Genomic DNA, 11,989 nt, shown 5'->3' on the forward strand with positions numbered 1-11,989 from the left:
TATTTTAAAAAATAACCCAAAATGTATATATGTTCACTTGGTTTTGATTTTTGTATTGATTTTGCATTTTTGTAGGCTAATATTATTGTTCAACGCACATGTTATATGTTTGCTCAATGTTAATCTATGTCCTAATCTAATGATTTTTTTAAATGTTACATAGAAACTTTGCCCTGTTGGGCATAAGTTCTGTAGGATTTAAGTTATCCGGCATAACTTTATTTCTACTGAGCTTATGCCAGACAAGGCAAAGTTTATATAAACTTATGTCGAACAAGGCAAAGTTTCTATGTAACTTCACTTGAAACTTTGCCTTGCAAAATTTTTTTCGACTCTATTGGGGATCGAACCCAGAATCTCTGCTTTCGTATATTAGCGAATAAGGGTAGTTTGACCCACAAATTTTCCTTAAATGAGAGGTAGAGGCAAAATGCATTCCGCGCAAGAAATTGCTATTTTTATGTTTTGAATTTGGGCCCGGGCTTAACATGGACCTCTGACAACTAATCTATATACAAATTGAAATGGGCAATTCGCAGGAATGTCCTTATTTTGGGGTGGTCTTTAATTTTTGCCCATTAAATTGGTGGCCTTTAATTTTTGCCTTTCATTAGAATCCCTTGGTTTCAGGTTCGAACCCCCGCTCAGTCAAATTTTTTTAAAAAAAATTGCAAGGTAGAGTTTGAATTCGTAAGACAGAGATTTGCATGTAAAACTTTGCCTAATGCAGTGTTTGAAACTCTACCTGAAGGTAAGGTAGAGTTTGCTTCAAAACCCTACCTTAAGATAGAGTTTTGCCTTCAGGCATGCCAAAATTCTGCCTTTAAGGCAGAGTTTTGCCTAACTTTGCTACAAAACTCTGCCTTGCGATTTTTTTTTTACTGAGTCGGGTTTCGAACCTCAAACCGCATGGTATTAGGCGAAAGGGGCAAAAATTAAAGACCATCAATTTGAGGGAAAAAATTAAAGGCCAGTGCATTTGAAGGGCACTCCGCACAAAAAAATGAATTGAAATGGAGAATACTAAAGCATTTTGGCCAAGCTTTTTGGGAGGCCAAAGTGCTTATTTAAAAAAAAAAGAAAAAAAAAGAGAATGTTTGACCAAGTTTTTGAGAGAAAATAAGTGTTTTTGAGGGGTAACAAAAACTTTTTTTCAAAAGAGTAGTTTTTTGGGCAATTGGCAGGATTACCCTTTGTTGGGGGTGGTCTTTAATTTTTGCCCCTCAAAATGGTGGTCTTTAATTTTTTTCCTTAAGGTAGAATCGGGGCCTTATAGGCAGAATTTGTACATTGACAGAATTTGTAAATTTTTACCGTAAGGCCCAAATTTTGCCTTATAAATTTTTTTTTACTGAGCTGAAATTCGAACACAGAATCTCAAAATATTCTAGACGAAGGCAAAAATTAAAGATCAGCAATTTGAGGGACAAAAATTAAAGACCACCCGAATAAGGGACATTCCTGCGAATTGCCCATATTCTTTTAAGCTGGGCCAAAAAGGCTATAAGTATCATTATTTAGAGTCAAATGGAGATTTAAAAGAGAGAGAAAAAAGATTAGAGTTTGGAATTCAGTCAACAAGGCCACTGTCTACCTCTGTTGATTTGTAACATTCAGGTTTGACAAATTTGATAACTACATTATAGCTATCGAATATTTTATGTTATAACCACTGATGTTTTTGGGTATTTTTCATTTCTTATTACTCAAATATTAAGATATCAAATTGATTTGTTTCTTTTTTTACTTTTCTTTTTGTTATGTTTCAAAAAGAATGTCTTTTCTTTTTTTAACAACTCTGATTCCAACTTTATACGTGTCAGGCACAAGAATGAAAGACATTGCCACAAGATTTAAAGAGTATTCTTTTATTTTCTTAAACTCCGTATCAAGTGAAAACAAGACGAATAAATTGGAACAAAGTGAGTAGAATTTTAGGGCTTGGTGAAGTTGATTAGTTATTGTTTCTGTTTCTGGGTTTGGAAAGAGAATTTTGAATTTTTGAAATGTTAACATAATATCTCTGTGTTGGAGTTTGATCTTTCTAGTGAGGAAAAAAAATGGATTTTTAATGGTGATCTGATGGATATCTTAGTTTGGGGTTATTAAAAGAATGGTGAAGTGAAGTCGGAGTCGGATTCAGGTTTTAAATTTCATGTCTTTTAGTAGGGATTTTATCACAATTCATTTGGTTTACCGGGTACGAAAACTATTATTTGTACTTATTTAGTGACTTTTTTAGACACTACTTGGTTGGTATGAACCAATAATAAGCTGCGGGGTGAAGTTTATTTGCTTGGAATTATCTGCTTTAAGAAAGCTAAATTGGTAGGAAAGTAGCAAGATTTTGATTGTGTTGGGCAACAGATTGATATGAATTGAGGTTTCAGTGGTCAATGGAAAATATAGCTCCTAGGGCTTTGGTCCAGTGGCAAGAGCGCGACATGTGATCTGTGGGTTAGACACGTCACAGTTTCGAATCGTGCCACAAAGAAAATGCTTCTCTGGGGGGATTTCTCGGTTATCAAAAAGAAAAAAAGGGTCAATGGGAAATATGCACTCATAGTGTTCCTTTTCTGTTCTTTGGATAAATACTCATATTGTTCCTCTTGACATGATACTTGGAACAGCCAGAGAGAGTAGCAGTGTTAAGTCTTACTAGTTTGACAGAAATTTAGCCACAAATTCAGAAGATCTTAATGTTAAGAGACTGATTTTCTAGCAGGAAGGGTTTACTTTGGTGCTTAAAGTTGATTAGGAACTTCTACTTTCATTTCTAGATGGGATATATTTCTTTATTCTCTAGATCTTTAGTGCTATACTTTAATCGAATAGCCTTTGCGATGGTAATATGGGAAATGAAACAGTTATATAGATTTAGTACAACTAGCGCCCATTTCTGGGATTACACTGGGTATGCAGTTGTTTTTTTTTTTTTTTTTTTTTCAGTTTCAAAAAAAAAAAAAAACTGCATACCCAGTGTAATCCCAGAAATGGGCGCTAGGGAGGGTAAGATGTACGCAGACCTTACCTCTACCTTTGTGGGTAGAGAGGTTGTTTCTAATAGACCTTCGGCTAAACAGTTTGATTTAGTATTTTCTCTATATTTGGAATAGAATTGGCTCTTCTGTTAAAACTGGAAATCCTAAAATTGAGGGCGTTAGTTGTTCAGCTGCTCTTTGGTTATGTCTAATCTTGTAGAAGCTTTCTTGAAGTAAGTAGTTTTCTGCACGTCGCTTTTTCTTTCAAGTGAATTGGGTAAAAAATGAAACAAAAGTCAAATACGTTACAAGTAGATATGTCATAATTTGTAAATGGCTTCTGGTAATCTCAGAAGGAATTGCAGTGTACTAGGTTTTGTAACCATTCTATTTCCTCTCATTCTCCTTTGCAGAGAAACCACTTTTGGTGAATTGCTAGAAGATACACAGGTGATATTATCCAAAAGAGGTCGGTATGCTCATGAAGCCGGAGAAGAAATCCAAGAAAAGGAAAAAGAGTGCTAGCACCAACGGTGTAGGAGTGACAAAGGGTGATGCTAACAGTGCTGAGCTTGATTTAAGTTTCAAGCAAGAAAGGCTCTCTGTTGTAGGGACCTGGAAAGAAAGGGATAAGGCAAAGATGGAGACTAAAGCACCAGGAGAAAGTGAAGCTCATAACGTCAAGAGAAAGAAAGAAAGAGGTAGTGGAAAACAGTGTGGGAAGTCCAGTAAAGACGGCTGTGAGGATGCTGTTAAAAGTGCTGTAAAAAGGAGAAAAAAGTTAAAGAATGAGGGAGAGACATTGCACGATTCTCTTTTAGATACCAAAACAATTGCTCCTGAAAGTTCGAATGAAACACAGGAAACCAAGGCGGTTGAGACGCTCTGCGAGGGCTCTGGTGGAAATCTTATAGACGGGGTGAATAGGAAGAAAAGGAAAAAGGAAAAAGGGAAAAAAGCGGATGGACAGGTAGATATCGTGGCTGGTGTCATTCAAGGTTATGTTTCAGCTATAGAAGAGATAGAAGACAGCAAAATAGAGAATGCTAATATCAGAAAGAAGAAAAAGACTAAATCAGGACACAGTTGTAAAGATCTTACACATGAAAAGTGTGAAAAAAAAGTGAGATTTTCTGTTCAAGTTCAGGTTTTCCCTCCATCCAGTTACCCAAGTGACGAGGAGTATGAAGTTGAGGAAGAAAAATTACTGCGGGGCAAACGATTCTCAAAAGAAGAGGATGAAATTGTCAAGGATGCTGTTTATAGATACATAGAGGTACATAACTTGGGCGAAGAAGGATTGCAAAAGGTTTTGAACTCTAAATCTAGTCCCGAAGCAAGAGGCTGCTGGAAAAAAATAGGGCGCGCTATACCATACAGGCCTTATGTTGCAGTTTATTGGCGTGCACAGCGTTTGTTTCGAATGGGTGAGAAGCGTAAATATACTGAAGAGGAGTATGAGATGATACGAAAGTTTCATACAGAACGTGGGACCAAGTGGAAGGTCTTGGCCGATGAACTTGGGAAACATGAGACTCATGTGAGAAATGCATGGGGAAGGATAAAACTGGCCAATCGGAAGAAAGGAAGCTGGTCTCAGGAGGAGATCCAGACTTTGTTTGATTTGGTAAACGCCGATTTGCAACAGAAGCTTTGTGAAGAGAAGAAATCTATGCATGGGATGTTACGGGATAATATTAGTTGGAGTGCAATTAGTGACAAATTATCCACCAGGATTTCTCATCATTGCTGCAAGAAATGGTACGGACAATTAACGTCACCTATGGTGGCCAAAGGTGAATGGGCAGATACTGATGACTATCGCCTAGTTGATACCCTTTTTGAACTGGATGCAAGCTGCATAGATGACGTGGATTGGGACAATCTTCTTAGCCACAGACCTGGAGAGTTATGTCGTAAAAGATGGAACCAAATGGTTCGTCACATAAGTCAACATGAAAACAAGTCATTTGCTGTACAAGTAGAAGTGTTAGCTAAGAGATACCGCCCAGATATGGTTGAAGCAAGGGAGGCCTGGGATAGGAAACCAGCTGTTCCATGATATATTCATCGCTCAGCATGGACGTTTCTGTGGAGAGAGAGATGCTTAAGGAACATGTATTCTGAGGCGGATCCAGGTTTTTAAATCTGAGGTGAGTGTATCCTGTACCCTTTACTTTGCAAGCAGTTAGCATAAACATATATATTTAAAAGTTACTTATTCAACTACATTATGATTAAATTAGCCGCTTCATTGGATCTAATTCATAACACTTTCCATTAGTTAGACTTCACATACTATATAAACAAATAGTTGAAAAAACACTGAGTATGCAGTCGGTAAACTAGATCTGTCATGATATACTGTTATCTAGAAATGTGTGTCGTCCTTTTTCTTTTGGGTCTTTTTTTTTTTTGGGTAATAAACTGTAAACTATTACCATATACCAACGAAATTATACACCTAAAGAGCACAAGAAGAACAATACGACCTTACAGGAAGGGTGCATCATCCTCCAAGCCTCGAAGAAAACAGAAGCATCCAGTTACAAAAATTTCTGAAGCAAAAACCAGCATCTAAGTGCTTTCCTTGATCCTCTAACATGTTCTAACTTTGCTTGTAATTCCTTTGGTATCTGTACACCCACTATCTCTGTAGTTACAGTTATACCCTTAAATTGTTTCCAGTTCCTTGCCTTCCAGGTGTGGTACCCCAGCGCACCCGAGACTGCTGTTGCAAATTCCTTCTTGTACTGTCTCCAGTGCCTACTTTTAATCCATTGGAGCCATTTTGCCACTTCCTTCTGTTGAATCCTCATGCCTTGGCAGCACTGAGTTCCAAACCAAATCTGCTTCGTTCCACCTTTGTAACCTTCCCAACATGGCATTATAGCTAGCAATTACAGAGTATTACCTATTTTTTGTCAAACAATCAGAACCATTTTGATACCACTGCATCATGTCAACTTTGAGAGAATGTAACTTCCTCCAGTCTTTTTCCTTCTTTGTTCTTGTAATTTCGAAAGATTTATAAAATGTCTACAAATATTAATTGCTTAGTACATATGTTGGTAGGTGGTGTCAGGTATACGTGGAATAGTCGAGGTGTGCGCAAGCTGGCTCGGGAATCACTGTTATTAAAACCAAAAAAGCATCCACAAATGTTTTGGAAGTGACCCTTTCCTGCCTTGTGAAAAGTAAAGAAAAGGGTTTTCACAATTTGATGTTGGAAAAGGATTTGATGTGTTGGACGAGTCGCTTTGCGCAAGAGAAAGTCTTCTAATCAAGATATTGCATATCGAATGATGACAATACTAGTGACAGAGTGTTCTTGGGCATGAGAAAAGGCCTTCTAATCAAGGCATGCTTATGGAATGATGACAGTACTAGAGACAGAGTGTGTTCTTGGACTTGAACGTATTATGAGTCGGAGCAATGTAGTTATTTGTAGTTTTATGGGTTTTCTATTTTATTTGGCTTCTCTGTTAATCAGCTCTCCCAGGATAAGAAATTGGTAAATGATTTGTACTCCCTCTTTTTTATAACGCTCTTTCCTTTCCAATCTGTTTTAAAAAGAATGTTACCTTACTATATTTGATAACCTTTATTTTAAACTTTTCATTTCACTCTCATGAATGTTGCTTATTGCTTATTGTCGTAGAAATACCACAAAGTTCTGAAGGGTCTGCCAAAAGTCTCTCTCTCTCTCTCTTTTTTTTTTTTTTTTTTTCTGAAGTTTCGTGTCTTGCCAAAACCGTCACATAAGATAACGGTGGAAGTGCTTTATTAGGATTTGTTATCTCTGACACTATTCATTCTCAACAACAGAACGAGGTTACGTGCAACCTGAACAATTAGGACCATCATAATTCTTAACTTCAAAAGAGGCAAGAAATTTGACGTATGTCCTATTCTTGTAAAGTGGAGAACACAGCCCTAAAGTCCCAATCAAGACAGTGATCAGCTATATAAATTTTCGCTAATCATGTTTCTCGACAGGGTTAGAAGACTCTTAGAATGCATAGGACCCAAAGTAAATTAACTAACATCAGGCCATGCACGCGCCTTGTCCCAAACAGTGTCACGTGACACCACTTCGTCAAAAAAATTCGTGAATATGTATGTATATAGAGATAATAAGCAAAACAAAAATATTGTGTATAAATATAAAAAATGACACCGCTTGTCATCATAATGATTTATTTATTTGTTCACTTCCTGAAATATTTGACACCGCTTATCAAAATTTATGTGCATGCATACACCACTAACATATTATTTCTAACTGGTTGGTACCGCCTACATGATTTGTCTTGGTTGATTACCGGCGTTGCCAGGATCCTATTAGGGGAGGTAAAGCAGTTCCTATATGAAATTACTAAAATGGTGCTGTAACATTGAGCCTGAGAATAATATTGAGAACATCACTAGAGGCAGAAGCCGTCCAAGCTTGAGGTTTCAGAGGATCTAGCATATGGCCTTATGAATCAAATCAAGTAACACCCTAATCTAACAATTTAATTTAACCAAAAAAAAAATGCTATAAAGTTCATCAAGGGGTATTTTTTTTTCTCTAGCTTTGTCTTTATCTCTAAAATCTCAAATGAGCTCATTACGTTTTTCTTTTTTACCACGATGGTGTTCGGGACAACTCCTCGACTATTCCAACGGGTGGTTGCTATACCTCCCACTAACAACACAGGTACCATGCCAAAACCTATAGTTGATGGCAAGGCCGCAACTTTATTTATTAACTAAGTTCTCTAAGCAAGCACCATGTTCAATCATGACTCCGACTCGGGCCACCCCAGGACCCAGGACCCAGCCCCTCGTGGGCCTTGTCATAAGCAGGATGTTGGTGTTACCCAACAATCCCCCTCCCAACACTTGTTTCATACAACATGTTGCTCTTGGGAGTCGAACTCATGACCTTGACTCTGATATCACTTGTAACGATCAAACGCTTATCGTCATGCCAAAAGCTATACGGATGAAAGAAAAAAAAAATCAGTATTGTCTTTTTCTTCCGCTAAGATTTGAACCTGAAACATTATATATAGTTCTCCTCCCACTTTATTGACTACTAAACCACACCATTAACTTATGCGTGTCTTTCGTTCTAGTTTTACATTCCATCCTTGTCACAGAAGGATATGATAACATCTTGAACGTAAACTCAAAATTCAACAACATAGGTTAAAAATGAACAAAGCAGTGACAAAATTTTAAGTAAGAAGATTCAAAATATAAAGAAATAAACACGCGAGAAAGGTAAGGAATTCAATATTTACTATATACACATAGAGAGTACATCTAAACTTTGATAAATAGTGTAATTTTTCGATAAAGGAGCTCGAGTGAATGCTCTTGCACCACCCTAGCCTCGCCCATTAGCAATACAAGGGGTTTTTATACATTAACATGGTTAAAGACACAATTGCCTCTAAAGGGTATTTAGAGGATTATTTTTGTAAACAAAATTTAAACTAAATCATCAAATTAAATTATTAAATAATATCTGGATACATTGAATTTATTGTACTATAAAATTACTCTGTTTGCGTCTTAAAATTTATCCTGGACATCATAGACTGGAAGAAACTAGATTCCAAGTTGTGCTAAAATTTGAATAGGTAAACTCATTTTTAATTCTTTATAATTTTAGATTCCTATTAAATAGTATACGAATTCAGATGATATAAATTTGTAAAAGTGCTATAATACGAATTCCGATGAGAGGGAATCTTCTTTTAATATTTGGAAATAAATAAAAATTACAGTAAGAGATACATTAGTACCTCATTAAATCGAACTTGATCAAAATTACTAATTGTGTCGCTAAAGTTTACCAAACTTAAATCGAACCCACATTTTACTCTTCAACATGTCAAAATTTAAACTGATTAAAAAAAAAAAAAGTAAAGGCAGAAACCTTTTTCTATCACAATACAATTTGTTATTTGATTATCTCACTAGTTATCTATCTTCTATATAGAATAGGAAAAGCAAAACACTATTAGGATGCCAACTGTCACCTTAAAATGCCAATTGTAATAATTATAAAATTTCAATTTAAAATAAAAACATGCAAGCTCATAAAAATTCTCTAATACCCCACGTTCAGTCTTTTGAAAATTTCATATGGAGTCCAAAATTGGCTTCTCCGTAACCGCAAGCAAAACTGAAACGGATGCAATAAATTTTCTCTCTATTGTCACACAATATGAAAATATATGAAGACGTACCATTATTGCCATGTTGTAAGTTTATTTGTTTACCAACATATTTTTTTCCATTAGGGTTCTCATGTGTATTTGCATTGACAATTGACAAATACCCTTTATGGTAGAGTGTGATAATTGTAGTTTGATAATATTCCTCTGTTTCATTTTCCTTATTGTGTAAATCACTCTGTTTCATTTTCCTTATTGTAAATCACTTTATTTAGAAGCTCAAGCTTTTGTTAGAGAAGGGACATATTTTATTCATTTGATATATGCAACTAACCATTCCATGTCTCTCTGTGTTCGTGTACTTGGTCTCTAATTGCCTTTATTAATTACCCAAAGAAGAAAAAAAAAATGTTTGAACTTTTGTGTCATAATATTGTGCTGTGGGATATCATGCCATGCAATTTTCATGTTGAGCAACACACATATACGACAGAAATGCTTTGATGTGTGGATGCTTGGTATTTTTTTTATATCATTGGTTATCAAGTTCCTCTTGATGTGTGGATTCAAGAGGTCTTTGGGTGATGAACTGTAATTTGGCTTTTGATCTATTTTCTTCTAAATTGATTTTTATGAGAAGTTTCTTAGTCTCCAATCATTTAATTGATGCCGACATTTTTTTTTCAAAGAAAAGCTTGACATGTATCAATAACACGTTTTGCCCTTGAAATAAATATGTCTCAAAAGTATTATGCTGCCTCTGTTTCAAGAGGTTCTAAATATCTAACTAAAATTAATTTTCGGCTTGAGTTCTCTATTGCTTCTCCAAATGGAGAAGCTATAATGTTTTTCTTTCTATCTTCTGACAAATTAAAGATAGCATGTGTGTATTTTATGTATCGTTTCTATCCCTATTATAAAATACTTCTTGTTAGTATATCCCATGCAGCTGGAAGAAACGAACTTCTAGATGTACAAAAAAAAAAAAAAAAAAAGGACAATTCCTCTCCAAAAAATGCATAGAGAACTCCAAAGTTCTATCTAGGGGAAAACGGTAAACAAAACTTGAAAGAATCTGAGTCGACAATGTGGTCTAGCTTTATTTACTCTGATTGATGATGATGGAATATCTTAGAGAATATAATCATATATGGTGAACTTTTTCCTCTAATATTTTTCTTCTAAGTTTCCTGAGTTATGGTTTGATGTAGTTTTGTATTATGTTTATAAAGTATATGATATTTATGGAAGATTTTGTCCAGCATCAATTAAAAAACTAACCAAATTTTCTAACATAGGAAAATTAATTAATTCGGTGCAACAGAAATGGACTACTTATCAGGTTGTATAGGAAGCATAACGAAGCCATGCGCCAAGTTTTCCAGGTTCAAATCTTTCCAACCTAATGCAACTTCTTGAACTTTAAATTTATTGTGGACTTTTAATTGGTATCAAGTGCAAGATCCGAACTTTTGGTATTCTCCTGTTGTCAGAAGCTCGAAAAACATATATACTTGCCCTGGAGGCAAATGAATTCTCAAAAAAATGCTCTAACGATTTAATGATGAGACAGCTATCTGTTAACAATATCCACAGTGATAAATATTTACTAGCTACAATACACTTGCAGGAGAGGGAACTCCATGTTATGTAAAATTGGCAAGAGTCCCCCAAAGTTTCTGCCTACTATGTACAGCAATGACCTTTTTCCAGTCTTTTAATAATATGTACAGGTACGTAGTTCAATTTTTCTAAGATGTACTCTGAAGCTACTCAGAGTGAGTGAGCGTAATCTAAGTAATGGCATTTACTTAATGTCTCTACAGCTGAATATCAGTTTTCTGTGTCTACCAGTTACTTAACTACTTAAAAGTTTTGAGTTGCAAAATGTTACTCAAGACACCTGTGGGTTCCATTTGATGCTTCAAACTACAAGGATATATCCTTTTCCTTTTCTAAAGAGTAAAGAGCTTAGATTTAGGTGATGTCCTTTTTCTTCAGTTTAGATTTAGCTGGATCTCCACACCACCAAAATATCAGATCCGCTATTTTATGCTTGGTAAATATAAACAGATGTTTAACCAGCTAACAAGAAATATTTGTCTCACGAGTTTGAAGAAATTTTGATGCAATATTGCCTTAGTCCGGTGACAGATCCACTATTTCATCGACGGTTTTACTGGAGCTCAGTTTATTATTGTTACATTCCTTAAAGCCTATATCCGTGGAAATGTTAAAGGACGTGCTTGATAAAATTCCTCTAAGCTTTGACCCTGGAATCTAATTAAATGAATATTGGGTTAGTGTTCAGTATTTTTGCTTTTAGAGGAGAGTAGATAGTCATTTGTCTTCCATAAACATCTTTACTTGGTAACAGTAAGAAGAAATTGGTTCCAAGAGCATAACTACTCTTCTAAAGAATCTAATACATCTAAAACAAGTTTTTGTCTGCTCAAAGCTTGATTTTCTATTCTTTGTTGATTTATGGTTTCAAAGTATCTGTTAACGCTTGTGTATTACAAGTGTGTTTCTGATTCTTGAAGAATAGACCTATTATAAGTTTAATTGTGCTCTCATTTTTCTTTATCCACTTAGTTTAGTGGTAAAATTAATGATATAAATTTATGAAATTTTGGATTGCATGTGTGTACCTTAAGTGAGTTTTTTCATTGAGATGCTTTGCCACAAAAACTATTTATGTTTGGGTTCTGGAGAAAATCAATTGCTTGATACTTTTTACTTTTCAATTGGTTGTTGTCATTTGCGTGCTCAAACTTTTAGTACAAATTTTCCTGTTGTTTCCAAGGGTCAAAGCAATGAGAGTGAAAATGTTAT

The 11,989-nt window shown here is 35.4% G+C and overlaps 1 protein-coding gene across 4 annotated transcripts; it reads left to right on the top strand.

The window, feature by feature from the left end:
- The first annotated feature begins 1,513 nt into the window (after positions 1-1,513).
- LOC132609794 (uncharacterized) lies at positions 1,514-6,607 on the top strand. 4 transcript variants are annotated; one of them, XM_060323947.1, is made up of 3 exons: positions 1,514-1,617; positions 3,395-5,134; positions 6,057-6,607. In XM_060323947.1, exon 2 carries the CDS (start codon positions 3,457-3,459, stop codon positions 5,041-5,043), a length of 1,587 nt encoding a protein of 528 aa, XP_060179930.1. In that variant the 5' UTR covers positions 1,514-1,617; positions 3,395-3,456; the 3' UTR covers positions 5,044-5,134; positions 6,057-6,607. The 4 variants fall into 4 exon arrangements, with proteins under 4 accessions (XP_060179930.1, XP_060179933.1, XP_060179931.1 ...); XM_060323950.1 differs by lacking the exon at positions 1,514-1,617 and adding an exon at positions 1,809-1,922; XM_060323948.1 differs by lacking the exon at positions 1,514-1,617 and adding an exon at positions 1,943-2,200.
- Positions 6,608-11,989: the final 5,382 nt, after the last annotated feature.

Source organism: Lycium barbarum, chromosome 9 (assembly GCF_019175385.1).
Source record: "Lycium barbarum isolate Lr01 chromosome 9, ASM1917538v2, whole genome shotgun sequence".
Lineage (NCBI taxonomy): Eukaryota > Viridiplantae > Streptophyta > Magnoliopsida > Solanales > Solanaceae > Lycium > Lycium barbarum.